General features: G+C 43.5%; 1 protein-coding gene across 1 annotated transcript in view; it reads right to left on the reverse strand.

The window, feature by feature from the left end:
• Positions 1-338: 338 nt before the first annotated feature.
• Positions 339-19,614, reverse strand: part of LOC143956572 (B2 bradykinin receptor-like) — a 49,165-nt gene continuing 29,889 nt past the window's right edge. The window contains exon 2 of the mRNA XM_077466781.1: positions 339-8,446. Coding sequence (XP_077322907.1) covers positions 7,376-8,446 — 1,071 coding nt within the window. The 3' untranslated portion in view covers positions 339-7,375. The remainder of the gene's footprint in view (positions 8,447-19,614) is intronic.

Below are 19,614 nucleotides of genomic sequence, written 5' to 3' on the forward strand. Positions count from 1 at the left end.
TCTATGAAGGATCGTTTGGTTACTAGTCACTTTACGTTTAATCGACAAACCAGACCCACTAGAAGGGGTACCTTCCCTTGTGGCTCTTGTGATGTCTGTCAATTTATCTCTAACTCCTCTTATGTCCCCTTACCGAATGGATCTCAACACACTATAAAATATAATGTTACCTGTAAAACTATTGGGATAGTCTACTTGGCCCAATGTTCGTTGTATTGTGTTTATTTGTGATTATTCATCTTTTGCTTTTTTCTATTGTGTTACTCTAAATTTACATGATTTATATATATATATATATATATATATATATATATATATATATATATACTTATCATGGATTTCTTGCCTGACCTTCCACTGATAGTTTGGTATAATTAGTTTTTTTCGCATATTTGAGTATTTTGCTGTTTTCAGTATTTATCATTTGATTATATTACTTCTAAAGCCCTATACACACTATCAGATTATCTGCTGAGTTTTTTCCTTCAGATTTACCAAAACCATATAATATGAGGACAAACCTTAGGAGTTTCAATGTGTATGCAATCAGGCAGGCCCTTCTACTACATGGTTTTGGTAAATCTGAAGGAAAAACTCAGCAGATAATCTGATAGTGTGTATGGGGCTTAAGGCTTTTGCTGCCCCTGGCTTGTCTCCTTGCGTCTCATTTAATGATACATTTTCCCTCCTGGTAAACCAGCTCAGTTTCTCGCCTCCTGGTGCCTGTATGGACGCCCCGGGCTCTGTATTGTGGAAACAGCGCCCGTTATTGCAATGCCCGTGTTTACCTACGCCAGCTCTGTGTCAATGTTCCCACTCCCCTGTCCGGCACTGTTATTCCAGAGTATTCCATCTGACTTCTCTCAGCATTGTCATCGCTGGCAGTTGCGTCGAACACATTGTTGTGATCATGCATTGCCAGCCGCTAAGCACTCTGGGGATTGTAGGCCTTGGATACGGAGCGAGCTCCCGCACGGACAGTGCTTGGTCCGCTCTCCGTCGGCGCATGCGCGGTGTGACGTTTACGTCGCCGGTGTCAGCGCTTGAGCGCTGAGGGAGTGGGGGGTATATAAGACCCTTCAGCCCAAGGCTGTTTGCTGGCTCTCTGGGGACGCCGTCCTGTTATGCACACGGAACGAAAGATTAGTTTAAAGGTTTGACTGATTGCGATCCACACCTTTCCAGCCTTCCTTTTAGTTGATCTATTACAATTTTTGCTTATTTTTTTTCTCTCTTTGCAATTTTAGGAGCTTTATTATAAAGCCACCTGTTCACTGTATAGCCTTATTTAGGCAAGATTTCCATGTTGGATACCAACTACTGCCCTCTATTGGCGAATATACTTAAATATTTCCAATTAAAGTGGTTGTAAACCCTTACAAACCACTTTGACCTACAGGTAAGCCTAGATTGAGGCTTACCTGTAGGTCCAAGAAATATCTCCCAAACCTATATGGTTTAGGAGATATTTGTCCGAAGACGGGCACCGCTATCTACGGCGCATGCGCCATAGACAGCGGCGCGCAGGCGCACTGGGTGGGGCATCGTCGATGACTAAGATGCCGTGCAATTCCGCGCGTCTCGGTTCCCGTGCGCATGTGCGGGAGTGACGTCATCGCTGCTCTGGCGAATCACAGCACCGGAGCAGCGAGACCCACGGAGACCCATCAAGAAGATGGACGCTCGGAACTACAGGGGACAGCAGGGACTTCGCTGGCTCCTGTGTCAGGTAAGTGACACATAATGGACTACTATGCGATGTGATGCGATGCGATGCATAGTAGTCCATTATGCTTTGCCTTTGCAGGGAATGAAAGAGGAAGTAATCTCATCAGGGTTTACTTCCTCTTTAAGGTTCAGGTGAGCCTATCTATAAATTATTCATTCTAAATCCTTGTTCCCCTATTTTTGAAGAGGCCCGTGTTTTTTACGGTCTTGTTTTTGTGGTATTTTATTTTTTGTGTGCATTCAGGCAGCTTGGCTGTGTGTCTCCCTTTTTTCTTTTTTTTTTTTTCAAACTTTTTAGAATTTTGGGTGTCCCTGAGATGTAGTTTTCTACACTATTTTCATATATGGTATGTATGAGATTTATATTTCCCCTGCATATCATTACTTTATTTTTACGCTTTGATTTTTTTATTTACAAATTATGTTGATCGGCTTCTCCTCTACCCCCTGCAGTCACCATAGGTCAGTGATGGCGAACCTTGGCACCCCAGATGTTTTGGAACTACATTTTCCATGATGCTCAACTACACTGCAGAGTGCATGAGAATCATGGGAAATGTAGTTCCAAAACATCTGGGGTGCCAAGGTTCGCCATCACTGCCATAGGTGATATCTAGGGCTGGATGTTCCATTCCTTTTTCCCTCTTGGGATAGTTTTATTGAGTGTGGGCCTGCGGATGAGCCAGGGGTAGGTATTTAATTTCAAACATGATCAAGATATTTCCACAAAAAAACTATTCAAGTCTAATTTTTATACTGATTATTAGCCTATACGAACTGTCTTGGCTAGGGTATCATGCAGTACTCAATTAATTACTATCCGTAATAAATGATTGTTTGTTATTTATCACTATTCATAGCTGTTGCTCGTCTTCCTTTGGGTAAAAAATGGTTCCCCTGAAGAAGCCATGGTAATGGTGAAACATGTTGGGACTCCCTTGACCAGCGATCAAAATTGAGTAGACGATTGTTTTACTTTTTGTACTGTGGAGTGTCCTGTATTCTTGAGAACACTTATTTTTATGAATATTTGTCTGTCCAATAAAGCTGTAATGTTAAATTTTTATGTATTGTATTACATTTAATTGTTTCCCATTTTTTGTAATCTGTTAAACCTGTAGGCACCGTAATAATCCCCTTCTCGCCAGATCCACACTTTAGGCTGATATGTCTTCTTCTACATATATTTGGTAAAAAAAAAAAAATCAACGTTGTCTTTTTTTTATGTTTTGGAAGGTTACACTCAGAGCGCTGTTTTTGGCATTTTGTCATACTTGATATTATGGTGTGTTTTTTTTTCTAAATAAAATTGAAGTAAATTCAGCCGTAGTGTTCAGTTCACTGCGACCCCTTTGGAAGGCCTTGCCCTTTCTTTTTTCTTATATGCACTTTTTGTGGTCGCATGGACTGCGCCATATTGTTGATACTACATGGTGAAAGGTTGAAGTAATTACTACATTAATTATCTAAATAGTTGTATACTAATAGTGCAGTAGATCCGGGCGCCAAAATATTTTTTCACCTTTGCTGAAATCTCTGCAAATGCTTTTTCAAAGCTTGCTGTTCACGCCGCTCTTATACAAGCTGAAGACCATTTGAAACGGGTCTTATAATGGGGCTGGGAGTACATTTAAAGTGTTACTAAACCCAGGAGCCTGTATTCACTATATCTGGTCTCCAATAGTACATGGAAATGCAAATACTGTAGTACCTTGACTTTTAAGCATAATCCGTTCCAGTAGAATGCTTGTAATCCAAAGCACTTGTATATCAAAGTGAGTTTCCCCATAGGAATAGAAGGAAACTCAGATAATTCGTTCCAGTTTCATGGCTATTGTATGCAGTACCGCATGTGGCCAGAGGTGGGGGGGGGGGCGGCACCGGAGACACTTGAAAACCACTCGGGGATGGAGTGTGTCTGAGTGTCTCTGAGCATTTGAGTGTCTCCAAGCGACTCTGAGCCTCACCGGTGCCCCCACACATCTGACCAAATGCAGTACTGCACACCCCAGAGGCTTGAATCCTGCTTGTCTTGCAAACCGATGTAGACAGCGCTTGCAAATCGAGTCGGAATTTAAAAAAAAAGATTGCATTGAGAAACGCTCGTAAACCACATTACTCACAATCTGAGGTTATACTTTGTTAGTAAATATAAACGGCTAAAAACCTTTTCTCATCGGTAGTATATAGCAGACTTCTCTCAATGTCCAACCGAACACTGGCTAAAGCTTGTAGAAGGAGTTTTCATTCTCCTCTGACTGTCCTATGAGGCTGCAGGACCCCCGACCCTCCGTCTGGACAGTGCTGATTGGCTCTGTGCTGATAACATGCAACCTCCCAAAAAAAAAAGAAAAGAAAACTCTCAAGCAAAACACACCAAACTGAGCGCGTGCGGAGTGCCCCCGAGGCTTCCGTACTATTAAGAGAATGATTGGGGACAGTAAAAGAAGTGAAGGATCAGAGAAGACAGGCTCAAATAGCCTTTCTGCACAATTCAGAGGATTAACCTCTTAGGTTCCACAGTGAGAATAACAAGCATGCTTCACTGCATATACAGTACAAACTGATTGTGGGTTTAGTAATGCTTTAAGTATAGTTTAATCAAAAATTGAACTTCCTTTAATGACACAATAGTGGATTTGTATAGTATCCCCATGCACACAGATTTCCTAAGTTTAAACTTTCTCCAGCCCCCAACCAACCAAACATATTTTAATAGTACTGGCCCAGGGGGGGCAAATTCCCTCCTACGTCTCCGTCCTGTCTGCCCCCGATGAAAGCAGGAAAACATATTTTTACTTAAAATATAAATAAAAAAGCATTTTACACACTAAAGACAAAAAATTAAAAATTAAAAAAAAAGCCATAACTTTACAGTCAGAATAATAATGGCAGCAATGAAGAGATGTAGTTGACATTGCTCGGGGTTCATTGTTATGTACAAGGAGGGAAGTGCTACAGTCCATCCTATTTCACTTATGAAGATCGCCGTTCTGTGCAAGACTGGAAGTCGGAGAATGGCCCAGGCTGGTCACTTCTGAATAGGTTTGTGGACCTTGGCTTTAAAAAATAAAAAATGCAATTCCAGTTGACGGAAAAACACGGGGGATTCAGAAAAATCCATTCAGCTGGATACTGTACATGAGAAGAAAGGCAGGATTGTTTTTTTGTGTCCAACTTTATGCAGCAGAGGCAGCCATCTTCAAGGACTGGTTACACCAAAAATGTCCAGGTGACCGCCGCTCTTCTAATAAAGAAGTATACTGTGTCCTTTCAGTCTCATCTAATCCATGCATAGGTAGGATTTTTTGCTTCTGTAGACTTCGCTTTCCTCAAGGCCGTTAAACTGGCCATAAATGTTACTGTACAATTTTCTTTAAATGTATGAAATCTTTGTCATGCAAGGACCTACCTGAGTAATCTATTCAAACGGTCTTTAAAACCCAACTGAACTTTCGTTCTCAATAAGCTAAATGCTTTAGGTCAGTGATTCTCAACCAGGGTTCCATGGAAACCTAGGGTTCCTCCAGAGGTTGCTATGGGTTCCTTCGGCATTGGGCAATTTTACATAGTTAGTAAGGTTGAATAAAGACACCAGTCCATCCAGTTCAACCTGAGTGAGGTGTCTACAATTGTCCCTATCCCTGTACATTGCACACTCACATCGGTCCCTACCCTCAAGGAGCCCACAATCCGAGGTCCCCATTCATATACTAGGATCAATTTTGGACAGAAGCCAATTAACCAACCTACATGTCTTTGGAGTGTGGGAGGAAACCGGAGGAAACCCACGCAGGCACAGGGAGAACATGCAAACTCCAGGCAGGTAGTGTCGTGGTTGGGATTTGAACCAGTGACCCTTCTTACTGCCAGGTGAGAGTGCTAACCACTACACCACTGTGCCGCCTTAAATTTCTGCCTCTCAGATAAGTTCCCACTGACACCACCAATCTTTTTACCTATCTGTAAGGAGGTAATTCTTCCCAATGACCACAAGTGTAAGGACCATTCTTCCCAATGACCATCACACTAAGTTCCAACCCTTTCCCACTTTTCTAAAATTGTCCTTTTTGTTTTAGTCTGTATCGTGATAAAATTTGTCATCGCTTCCTGGCCTGATGACCATAAAAAAAACAGCAGGGGCTTCAGCACTGTATAAAAAAAACCAAAAAAACGTGTGTTTTTGCTGGAGTTGGGCTTTAAAGTACATGAGAACCCTAAATCAATTTTTCAATTTGTTTGGCTTCGTACCTCACTGTATAATTTTTTATTTTTTTTTATGACAGTTTCATACCTGGAGATCCTGCCAGTAACAGCACTTTCTGTTGCAGACTAACAACGCTAAGCCACTGCCTTGAAATCTGTAGGTATAGAAAATATCCCAAGCGCTGCACACCGTGCGAACCTGTTTCTCATACAAGTGATAGCAGCCTCAGCCCGGCTGTGTCTAAGCCCTTGTACACACGGTCGGAGATTCCGACAACCAAATCCGTCTGAGTAATTCCGACGGGTTAATTCCGGAAGAGGTCCGGAAGTGATGTTGCATACACACGGTCGGACTAAGTTGTTGGAAAATCCGATTGTACATAACGTGATGACGTTATTTCGTTACGACGGGACTATGTTCAGGCTAGTAGCCAATAGCTTTGGTCTAGGAATTTGATCTGAGCATGCATGGCACTTTGTCCGTCGGAGTAGGCTACACATGATCGGAGTATGTCCAATCGGAGCATTTTGTCGGAAAATTTTACCGGCAAGTTGGAGAACTTGGTCCGTCGGATATTCAGACGGAAACAGTCCGATGAAGACCACACACAGTCGGAATATCCGACAAAACGCTCCGATAGGACACATTCCGATGGAATCTCCGACCGTGTGTACAAGGGCTAAGCCATGTCCCCCAACGCAGTTTGCCCTGCTGGGCAAAACACAACGGAAAGGGCTTCGATGCGGCAGGGCTGAGGCTGCTATCACTTATGTGATGGACAGGCTTGCACAGTATATGGAGTTTAGGATATTTTCTTAGCCTCCAGAGTGCATAGAGTAAAGACAGACTCCTCACTCAGCCTGCACATGGCTATAGAAGCCTGAGCGGAGACCCAAAGCTTTACACAGGTTCCCACTGCCTTGAAAGGTAGTGTTAACATTTGTCAGCTGCCATGCAGACTCCTTAAGTTGGCTGATGGGCTGCCTCTCTGGTAGACCTGATAGGCAACCCAACGGCCAACTATAAGAGTGAACAACATGGCAGGCTGACAATGCTGCAGCCAAGCAAGGCAGTGGCTAAGCGTCATCAGTCTGCAATAGGAAGTATCATCACTGTCAAGATCTCCAAGTGAGAAATTGTGCAACAAATTTTTTAAAAAATTATTTGCTTTAAAAAAAAAAAAAACTGTCTGCAGTAAGGCATGATGACATGTAAACTAAAAAATAGATTTGGGGCTATACTTTAAAGAGCAGAAAAAAGATGCAGTACCGAATGGTCACCTCAAGTATGTAGATAACTGATGCATTTTTACTCTTTTTTTTTTTTGCATTAAGCCTTTCTTTGTAATGTTAGAGGTCCAAAGTGATCAACCCTCCAATGTACACAGCTTACTGGATCACTGAGAAAATCCCTTTAAAGCAAAACTCCAGATTTGTGCATTCAAGAGATGGACTTCTTTTTCTGACAATCCAGATAAAAGGAAGATTGCGTTGTGTCCATGGAATAATTTGTTTGAACTGAAGGGCTCCTCGTCCTGAGCCTTGTCGGCACCAGTGGCCGGTAGACCTCTAATGCTTTCTTTCTAAAATTATTTCCAACAATTACATACAGGAGTGGATTAATGCAGCTGTTACTGAAGCCAATGTAGGTCGATATTTGGTTAAAGACTTCATTGGGCTGTTTTACCGAACACTCATCGAAGACCTTCAACTGCAGCAAGGTGTCGATAAAAGTCGATATTTGGAATGGAAGCCAACAGGCTATAAACACCAGCAACACGGATAAAACTAACAACGTGGCTCTTTTTTCGTTATTAATTTCCTTAAATTTCTGCATGGTGTTATTTCTCAAGACATTTACAATCTGGAAGGAGCAAAATCCAATGACGATTACAGGTATCAAGAAACCAATAACATTTAAGATGATATTGTTTACAAGAATCCACTCGTTGGATGGAGGTTTTATGATGCATGCAGTGATGTTAAACTCCGAGACAAAGTCAACTTTCCGGAAAATAATTTTTGGTAAGCTCACAACTACTGCAAAGGTCCAAATCATGGCGCAGATCACTTTGGCCCACCAAGGTCTTCTCATCCGACCGACAGACATGGTCTTCACTAAAGCCAAGTATCGATCAATGCTGACCATCAACAAGAAGTAGATGCTGGCAAAGAGGTTTAATATGATCACGGTGTTCACAGCAACACATAAGAAGTCACCAAACTGCCAGGAGAACCCTCTAGAAATGGAAATGGCCCAGAAGGGTAGGCCGCTGACGAAAACCAAGTCTGCAGCTGCCATATTCCCCAGATAGATCTCAGCCACAGTGCAGCGACTTTTATGAAGCAAAAAGACTGAAATGACAAATGCATTTTCTATGAATCCTAAGATGAAGATGAACCACATGTAGACTGGCTGGTATTCGAACAGCCATAGAAAGCCTTCAATGGTCAAACAAGACTTATTTGATAATGTGGAATTTCCAGGCATTGTGAGAGGGGTGACTGGCTCCTGTAAGAGAAACAAAAGTAGAGTTACTGGATATCAAGCAAGCTTTTAGCTGGCCTTATCAATCTTTTCTCTAAATTATTTGTTGCCCTACAGCCAATCAGAGCCAACTTAACAGCATCATGGGCCCCTGGGCAAGTAATGCACTGGGGCCCCTACCAGCCTGGACCCAATTTACGCACCTACTCCCAAGAATTAACGTATAAATCATGGGTCTTCAAACTACGGCCCTCCAGTTGTTCAGGAACTACAATTCCCATCATGCCCAGTCATGTCTGTGAATGTCAGTTTTACAATGCCTCATGGGATGTGTAGTCCCGCAACAGCTGGAGGGCCGTAGTTTGAGGATCCCTGGTATAAATAGTTGATAGAATTAAACATATATTTATCTAGTACTTTAAATAAAATAGATTTAAAAAAACGTCATAAATCAAAAGACTAACAAAGGGCACAATAAGGGGGGAGGGGCAGATGGGCACAGTCATGGGCGGACTGACAACTCATGGGGCCCCTGGGCAATAGGAGATTGTGGGGCCCCCAGGCATTAGGAGATTATGGGGCCCACAGGCAATAGATTTGCCTCACAGCATACACACACAGACACACAATATACACACACCGTATACACACACTGAAAAGGTACTGGAGAGGCGGGGCAGATATAATCTTGGGAAACCACATATTTTTACATACTGTCCCTGGTTTTATTGAGGCTGGCAACCCTGATGGGGCCCATTAGTGGCATGGGGCCCTCGGGCAGTGCCCGAATGGTCAGTCCGTCCCTGGGCACAGTACAGTGTGTGTGGGGGGGGGGTCAGGAGGGCACAATACTGGGATCAGGAGGGCACAGTACAGATTCCAAGATGTCGCCCAGGACACAGCCATCCCAGGACAGCTTAGCAAAAAGCATGACTGTCCCAGCAAATCCAGGACAGTTTACAAGTATGATATAATGCAAGGTAATCATGAGACCCCCATGCACCTGGGGCCCCAGGACAGTGCCAAGGTGTGTTCATGCACTAAGACAGTCCTGCAGCCAATAGACCTCAAGAGCAGGAAGAATTGTATTACACAGCCCACCGAATGACACAACCCCTTCCACTCTTCTAAAAGAAAGGGGTCCATCTGGCTTATATAAATATAGGCTGCCACCAAATATTCATTGGAAACGCAGTCATTAACATGTTCCTGCAAGCAGAGCGCATATATGAGGCAGCACAGCAGATGTTTCTTAACACCGGGTTGCCACATTTATGCATCCATGGGGCTCTGCCTTTTGTGCCGAGAGCATACTGCACACTCCCAGCACACTGACAGCTTCCAGTCAGTTTATAATTGGGATCCAGTGTTATGGGCTATCACTCATGTGACTGCTGCAAAAGCCAATCACAGTGATTACATGATCAGAAGCTCCACCTCCCAGCATTAGGATCCTCTAAAACAGGGATATGCAATTAGCGGACCTCCAGCTGTTGCAGAACTACAAGTCCCATGAGGCATAGCAAGACTCTGACAGCCATAAACATGACATCCAGAGGCAGAGGCATGATGGGACTTGTAGTTTTGCAACAGCTGGAGGTCCGCTAATTGCAGATTCCTGGTCTAAAAAGACAGAGGGGAGGCAGTAGAAAGGGCTTAATGCATCCTGTAATATACAGTAATATAAAACAAAACCATTTCTAGTACAACTCTGCATAACATTCGCATTTCCCATGTGCCCAATTATTTTGCAACTATAGAAAAATACTTGTTGATCTGCCTGAAATCCAGTGTACTTGTAACCTATTGTTTAAAGTATATGTAAACCCCTTACCTTGTACAACAACTCATTCAGTTTAAAATAGAAATTAAAGGCAAAACATTTGTGTATATGCAGTATGTAAAAAATATAGATATCGTTTCCCCCTCTTTTAAAAGTGATCATATACCCTCTGACCGTAGCTGCATAAGGAGCTTAGAGAGCTGGGGGAGGAGAAACAGCAGCACACTGATCTTCTCCCGGTGAATGGCTGTGTGTGTGTGTGGGGGGGAGTTTCCAGAAGAAGTCTGAGCGTTGGAGGAGAGCAAACTGACCCCGCTTAGTGTGGTCAGTTTTTAATAGGAAATTAGGGGGACTGGCAGGAACACCAGGGATTTCATCAGTGGTCACTGGTGCTAAACTTTTTTTTGGGGGGGGGCAGCAAAGAAACCTCCCCCAGGTCCGCACTCAGCCCTCTATGGTCCCCCGCACTAACCCCTCTATGGTCCCTCCCACACTAACCTCTCTATGGTCCCTCCCACACTCACCCCTCTATGGTCCCCCGCACTAACCCCTCTATGGTCCCTCCCACACTAACCCCTCTATGGTCCCTCCCACACTCACCCCTCTATGGTCCCTCCCATACTCATCCCTCTATGGTCCCTCCCGCACTCACCCCTCTATGGTCCCTCCCGCACTCGCCCCTCTATAGTCCCTCCCGCACTCAACCCCTCTATGGTCCCCCGCACTCGCCCCTCTATGGTCCCTCCCACACTCACCCCTATATGGTCCCTCCCGCACTCACCCCTCTGTGGCTTCATCAGCTTCTCTTCCCGGCCAACCCGATTCACCTCCTGTCCTGATTGGTCGGGAGGACAAGCCGGAAGACAATATCGAATATTGATTCGCTAGTGTCACAAGTGGGTGGGTGAGCCCAACCTCTGGCTCTAATCGCATGCATTAAAAAAAAAAACGTATAAAAACCTAGGAATCTGGAGGCCCGCATGCAAACTAGGGGGGGGGGGCCCTGCACCCCTTATGGACTAGCCGCTCCTTGGTTTTACAAAAAGGAAGCAATACAAAGAGGACGGGATACTTTTTCATGCAAGTACATGGTACAGCAGACACATATCAGGACTATGAAATGTTGGGTTAGGTCACGTACGTGTAAAGGTAGGTGTCCTAATACTTTTGGTAGTATATTGTACAAAAAGTGGGCTTTATATACACTTTAAAGGTGCAAAAATAATCCCCATGTGAACATCCAGAGACGACGTGTACCAATGCCAAAAAAAAAAAAAGTTGATCCAGAGGCCTTCCTCAGGATCAACTGTGGGTATAGAATTGGGTATATGGGATTGTATGATTTTTTTTTTTTTTTGTGGTTGAACTGGATGGACTTTTTTCAACCTAACTATGTAACAAACCACTTCTCTTTTCATTATTTCCTGCATCAGTTCCTTTCAACATTTGTTTTATTGTGCAATGCCAAGACATGACATGTTTTTTTATGTAGTGCATGCTAAACGTTTCTTTACACATCATTTGCTATCATTGCTCCTATAAATCCTTTTTTTTTTTGGAATGGCGAATGTTGAACAGAGTGGGAGTTGGGAGGACTTTAGACTTTGTGGCGTTACGCTCTTTCCACAAGTTAGATTTCGAAGATCCTGCACACACTGGTACCTGTGCATTCATTAGAGGTGAGGGATGGTAGTTCTTTGTATTGTACACAATTCTGATTGTCATGTTTGGAAAGCAAGCCCATTGTGAACCATATCTCAAACTGTTCCAACACCCTGTTATTATTTCTCTTATTTCTCCTTATCACCTCTCCTAATTACTACTATAGTACCTGGGATTACTAGGGTTATCTATTGCATTATCCATCCTCTCACTCTATTTTTCATTTTCCGATATCCTTTTCACTCCCCCCCCCTTCTCTTTTCTTCCTTTTCCCCTTATGTCCCTTTTCTCTTCCCCCTTCCTTTTCCCTTTTTTTCCCTTTCCTCCCCCCCCCCTTTTCCCCCCTTCCCCCTCCCTTTTTCCCCCCTTCTTTCCTCCCCCCCTCCTTTCCCCCTCTGTTTGGTGTTTTCTTGGGGGGCTTTCTCTCCTTATTAACCATCCCCAATGGCCGTTGCGACCTCAATTATATATTTGCCACAAGTGTGGGTGGAAACCACAGATGTGGATATTCATACATATTGTTGTGTTTTAATGATTTATTATTATTATTATACAGGATTTATATAGCGCCGTCAGTTTACGCACCGCTTTACAACATTGGGGTAGACATTACAATACAATACAATTCAAGACAAGGGGAATCAGAGGGCCCTGCTCTGTTTCAAACGTGCCTCCCATGTCCGCCCCGGGGGTGGCAGACCCTCTTTGTTTTAGGGAGCCACCCGTGCCTTTATATGGGCTTCTCTTGGGGACCCCGATTGGTAAGCCGCGCTTTCATTTACCCATTTGCTATGACTATAGAAACTACTCCATATCTCTAACATTGTAAACCTTTATTGTATGTAATTTTAGTTTTGTATAATTTTAATTATGAGATGTTATTCATTTAACTCCCAGATGCGCCAAGAGATCTCCTGAAGAAGCGACTTAGTCGCGAAACTAGTAGAGAAAAAGAATTACCATCAACTTGGGCATAAGCTTTTGGAGCACCGGCTCTGTTGAATGGGGGGCCGGGCATAGTATAATTTTGTTACTACATTGGCCGTGCCATAAAACTGTAAAATGGCTGGCTATTAACAAACATTTTTAATGTAAACCCTTTTTCAATAAAATTGTTGTAATTTCTATGTTATTTTGTCTAATTGCTGGTATCGAGACAGTCCTCAATTCCATTGGTATTACATGGCAACGCACTCGGAGTAGTCCATGTTAATCCCGTCTCCAGGGCTGGACTTACCATTGGGCTTGACTGGGCTCAAGCCCATGGGCCCCGCCCAACAGGGGGCCCTGTGGGCCCCATCGAGATACATAGCCGATGTGTACTCGGCTCGGCTCCACTCACAGTCATGCTCAGTCCCACCCTACGATGGACATAATACAGGGACTGGGCGTGACTGTAAGCCGAGCCGAGTACACCCGGCTACTCTTGGCTCCGCTCGGGACTGCGAGAGGACCCGAGAGGTACCGAGATACACAGGACTCTGTATCTCCGCTGCACCATTTTTAAACTTCAAGCCTATAATGACAAGGCTGCAAATGACAAGGCTGCAAATGACACTGGACAAGGCTGCAGATGGATGGGCAAGGCTGCAGATGGACACTGATAAGGCTGCATTGATGGGCATTTAAATTAAAGCTTTTTCCTTAAACTTCCCTCCTAAACTTGGGGTGCGTGTTATGCGCCGGTAATGTATAGAAGGTAGGGCCCGAAAGTAACTCAAGCCCAGGGGCCCCCACCACCCTAAGTCCTGCCCTGCCCGTCTCCCCTTTTTCACATCATTTGCTATCATTGCTCCCATAAAAATTTTTTATTTTTTTTGGAATGGCGAACGTTGAACAGAGTGGGAGTTGGGAGGACTTTAGACTTTGTGGCGTTACGCTCTTTCCACAAGTTAGATTTCGAAGATCCTGCACACACTGGTACCTGTGCATTCATTAGAGATGAGGGATGGTAGTTCTTTGTATTGTACACAATTCTGATTGTCATGCTTGGAAAGCAAGCCCATTGTGAACCATATCTCAAACTGCAGATCAAGTACAACCTGTCCTCACTTAGAACACATCTCCTCTCCATTCCCACAGCCATTCATCTTCTGCTAAAAAGGAAACTATTTGTTTTCTTTTACATTTCGTGAAAATATATTTAAAGGAAAACCATAGGCAAGACGTAAAATTGCCACCAATGCTATCCCCTGTCTGTATATTGGTTTTGGAAGCAGCGCTAGGGAGAAAACTGATACTAGACACACACTTTTTTTACACTTTGTAATTTACATTGTCCCTTCTATTTCTTTTTTTTTTCTTTATTTTTCTCTTTTTTCTTTTAAACAAGGACAAAAACTTGCATGAACAGTCTTTCCAATGCTTAACATTACATTTCTATATATGTACAACACAAGATAAATCAATACATTCTATTCCCTCTATCTCTAGACTTCAATAAAATATATATATAAGTTTAGAGAAACAACTAAGTTAGTAAGTGAAAAAGGTAGAATTGAGAGGTTCGAAAACGAGATAAGACCTCCCTCTAGATTCCACCCACCCCTGTACTTTTGTGCCTGACCCTAATGCCGCGTACACACGACCGGACTTTTCGAGGGACTAGGTCCGACGGTCTTTCCAACTGACTTTCGGCGGAGTTCCGACGGACTTTCCGAATGAACGGACTTGGCCACACACAATCACACCAAAGTCCAACGGATTCGAACGAGATGACGTACGACCGGACTAGGATAAGGAAGTTCATAGCCAGTAGCCAATAGCTGCCCTAGCGTCGGGTTTATGTCTGTGGGACTAGCATACACACGAGTGGATTTCTCGATAGGAACTGGGTCCGGCGGAGTTCCGGCGAAAAAATGTGAAACATGTTCTATTTCTAAAGTCCGTCAGATTTTTGGACAGCAAAGGTCCGATGGAGCCCACACATGATCGAATTGTCCGCCAGATTCGTTCCGTCGGATCTTTGCTGTCAAAAAGTCCGGTCGTGTGTACGCGGCATTAGATGACGCTATCCCAAGACCTGGCCAAGATATAAATGCTAGCTTCGAATATTCCACCTACTTCCCCTATTTGCAGTTCATTTTCATTTCCCTCCTTGTCCCCCCCCCCCCAATAAAACAAACAACACCTCCCCAAATTCTCATCCTCATTTCTCCCCCCCCCCCAACCCCCATCTCCTCTCTAAATTACTTCAATTTGTTTTTTTTTTCCTTCCTCTGAAGAAATATAGCAGTTCCATGGTGTCCAGATTTCTAAATAGATTTTTTTTTTCCATGGCTGTCCATACTAGGTCTTCCATCCTGTTCACTCTTCTACTTTCTTGAGCCACATGCTCACGGTAGGCGGTTGTATCTGCTTCCATTTAAGGCTGGATGCCCACCTATGGCATTTTTTGTGCTTTTTGCATTTTGCAGATTTGCACTACAGAACGTGTTCCATAGGAAACCATGATAAATGGACTGTAGTGCAAATCTGCAAAATGCAAAAAGCACTAAAACTGCCATAGGTGTGAATGCAGCCTAAGCCCTTGTACACACGGTCGGAGATTCCGACGGAATGTGTCCGATCGGACCATTTTGTCGGATATTCTGACTGTGTGTGGTCTCCATCGGACTGTTTCCGCCGGAGTATCCGACGGACTAAGTTTTCCAACTTGTTGGTAAAATTTTCAGACAAAATGCTCCGATAGGACATACTCCGATCAGGTGTAGAGAATTCCGATTGGACAAAGTGCCACGCATGCTCAGATCAAATTCCTACACCAAAGCTATTGGCTACTAGGCTGAACGTAGTCCCGTCGTAACGAAATAACGCCATCACCTCGGATTTTCCGACAACTTTGTCCGACCGTGTGTATGCAACAGTTTCGGACAAAATCCGACGGATTTGGTTGTCGGAATTTCCGACCGTGTGTACAAGGGCTAAGTGTTATGCATGCCTTAGATGCATTCACTAAATGACACAGGATAGAATATTTTCCACGGAATCCCTGACAGATGCAAAAGAAATAACATCGGATCCTCACGTATTTCTACCTCACTACATTTTTAAATAATCTCTCGTACCTCTTTCCAGGGAAATATTTTTGAAGTTTTTCTTCTGGGGTTCTATACTATTGTGAGATAATTTTCTAATTTAGTTTCCTGTAATTTTGTACATGTCGCACTTTTAAATATGGTTTGTATCATATTAATTTTCTGATCCTCCGAAAAAGGTCCTCCCCAGATCTATTTTCTCATTTTCGGAAGAAAGGCAGCTGAAAATTCTCCAGTGGTTGGCCGCTTGCTAGAAATCTAGTTGAAAAGGACCTTTTCTATCCATCAATTCTTGCAATGTTGGCCATTTACCTGATCTTATGAAACGCAAGGCTTGGTATATTCCTCTTTTAATCGATACCTCAAAAGGTCCTTTCTGTGCGCCTGGTATAAATCGCGGGTTTCCTCGTATAGGGACCAAGGGTGAATTCTGTGTGGATAACCTATTCTTGACTTAAAGATTGTAGCATGCCTGTAGTGTAGGTCCTATTGTAGGATGCAAATTGGTATAAGGCCCCTTTCACACGGACGGCTGTTCTGCTGCAGTTCAGCATGTTTATTTTTTTCTGTGAAATTCTTCACAAAAAAAAAAAGTTTATATCTTTATGTTTGAAGCCTGAAATGTGGCAAAAGGTTGAAAAGTTCAAGGGGGCCAAATACTTTCGCAAGGCACTGTATGTATATGTGTGTATATATGTATATGTATGTATGTATATGTATGTATATATATATATATATATATATATATATAATTTTTTTTTTTTATTTATTATAATTCATTTTTTTTTTTTTTCAGAGACCCTAGGGAATAAAATGGCAATTGCTGCAATAATTTTATGTCGCACTGTATTTTCCCAGCAATCTTTCAAATGCAATTTTTTGGGAAAAAATACAATTCAATAAAAAAAAAACAGTAAAGTTGGCACAATTTTTTTTGTTTTAATGTGAAAGATGATGTTGCGCCGCGGGAATCGTGAGAGAATCGTGATCTATCTTCTAAGCAAAAAAATCGTGATTCTCATTTTAGCCAGAATCGTGCAACTCTACTTGATATCGGATGTCAAATTTCTGTAACACTAAGGTGCTCTATGTAGTAACTCCCTACACTGTGCTTGCTCTAGATTAGGCCAAACGTCCCTTCTATTGGGTGACCTTGGGCCTGGGCCTTGGGTGCTGGAAGGATCCCCCACAAGGGCCGTCTTTAATATTGATTGGACCCTGGGCAAAAATTTTCTTGCCTCCCCCTCCCCCCCTCCATGCAATTTCACTCTCCACTTGCTCTGAGACATACAACAAATAGCAGCTAGACTCAAAATCAGTTTACGGTATCAGATCAGGCAGTGCTTGGTTGCCAGAGGTTACATCATATCATTACCGCTTACTGACTGGTTGCTAGAGGTTACAGCACACATTACAGCTCACTGACTAGTTGCTAGAGGTTACAGCACATGATTTCTACTTGTTCGGTTGCTAAAGATTACTATACAGTCATAGGTGTGTGCAGCCTATTGCATTAGGGTGTGCACCCCAACAAATATAAGTGTGTGTGTGTATATATACTGCCAGTGTCACTAGAGCCATGGACACTGTCAGTAGGTCAGAGGTAGGTGTCAGTAGTTTTTATTATTATTATTATTTTTTTTTTAAATTGTATATTTTTAATATTTTTTTTACATTTTTATTATTATTTTTAACAATTATATTTTCTTAATTATTTTTTAACATTTTTTTATTATTGTTTTTAACATTTTTATTTTTTTAATGTTTTTTTCCAAATTGTTTTGGAGCCCCACTAGGGGGGCTTTGGTAAAATATCACGGGTCTAAACAGGGGGTTTCCACAGCACACAAGGTGATTAGGCACACCTGGCACACCCTGCGCGCACGCCTATGTATACAGTAATACTGCTCGCTGATTGGTTGCTAGAGGTTACAGCACATCATCTCCTCACTGCCTGCACACCATGCACTGGGGAGGTGAACGGACCCATCCCTAGACTAAAAACTCCTAGGGGTCCTAGAACTCTTGGGATCAGTGGCAGTGCTGGGGGGAGAGGAGGATGGCAATGCACATTTTTTTTACCAACTACCAATATAAAGAGGAGTTTCAACACCGGCCACTAATGTAATGGGGGTTTACACTGACCACTAATGTAATAGAAGCCTTCACAGTCACCACCAGTGTAAGGAGGGATTTACACTGACCACCAATGTAAGGGGAACATTGACACTGGCCACTAATGTAATAGAAGCATTCACAGTAACCACCAGTGTAAGGATGGATTTACACTGACCACCAATGTAAGGGGAATATTCACACTGGCCACTAGTGTGAATGAAAGAATTCTACACCAAGCACCAATGTAATGAGAAGATTTACACTGACCACCAATGTAGCTGAGACATTTAGCCTGTGTTCACGTTTGTGTGTGTCAGAAACGCATGCAAAATCACTTTCCTGACACTACAGAAACGTGCTGCCCTTTTAGCAGATACACAGCAGTGCCATCAATTGTTAATGCCACCCTCACACATCTGCTGACACGTGCCTTGGCACAGTGTGATTTTTGAAAAAGGGTTAGGGACTTTCTTCCGCATTTCTAGCGCATAGAGCAGCCCATTAAAATAATTGGGCTGCCCTGTACATGACCTACACCTTTATGCACCCTGTCATTACACCTCTGCATCCTAAAACTCTTGCTAACCTCTGCACCCCAAACCTTCCCCATCCTCTCCACTCCAACCCTCCCCCCCCCTTAACTCTACCTGCCTCCTCTGCTCATCGTTGCACCCACCTTCCTTAACTCTTTACATCCCCTCCTTGCTCACCTCTGCACCCAAAACTGTAATTACTTTTCTGTCTACCTCTGCACACCCCACACTACCCTCCCCCCACCAATTTGCTTACCTTTGCAGAACAGGCTGATGTTGGGCTTAATGAACACAGTTGCAGGCAGGACATTCAAGCATGCCCCTTTACCTCCCCAGTGGGCAACATTCAGTATAGGTGATGGTGGATATGAATGGCCCCCGATATTTACATATAAATGCCGCCGCTATTTACATATGAATTTCGGTTATTTGCATGAAAACACGGTCTGCAGGTGAGTCATCTGTACACAACAATAGGCTTCACACTGACATATCGGGGCACAGCACAAGACTAAATCTTCAAGGGACAAAGGAATTTAAACCAGGTTAGTTGGCAAGTAAGAGGCAGCTGCTTTGGGCCCCACAACAATGACAGGGCCCAAGGTAGCTGCCCCTTTTACCCTGCCTGAAAGACGGCCCTGTCCCCCACAACACATGGAGGAACCCCTTTCTGCCCTTTCTGGAGGCAAGGAGAGGACAGGTCAGCTGGGAGATCCCCTAAGGAGTGGGCTGGTGTGTGTTCAACCTGGGAAGACTGTGGAGAGAAGTTAGCCAGGAGGGTTAGTGAAAGAGGCAGATGCAGCTAGGTGGGCTGGCAGTCCCTGAAGAGGTGGTGCTGGGATCAGTGGTCACAGCGAAGTATGCTGGACACTGATTTTTTTTTTACCCCGGGACCTTGGGTTCCTACCTATAAAAGGCTGCCTGGGGCGTTTTGGGGAGCCCTGACCAATCCCCAACCTGGATTGGCAGGGGGTAGGCCCTCAGGGTCAGCCCAGCAAGGGAGGAGTTGTCGGGTGGAAGAGCTGGAGTGAGAGAGTGTGGAGGCTGTTGGGGCCTTTG

Source organism: Lithobates pipiens, unplaced genomic scaffold (genome assembly GCF_037356315.1).
Source record: "Lithobates pipiens isolate NorthernLeopardFrog02 unplaced genomic scaffold, aLitPip1_a1.2 Scaffold_37, whole genome shotgun sequence".
NCBI classification, from domain to species: domain Eukaryota; kingdom Metazoa; phylum Chordata; class Amphibia; order Anura; family Ranidae; genus Lithobates; species Lithobates pipiens.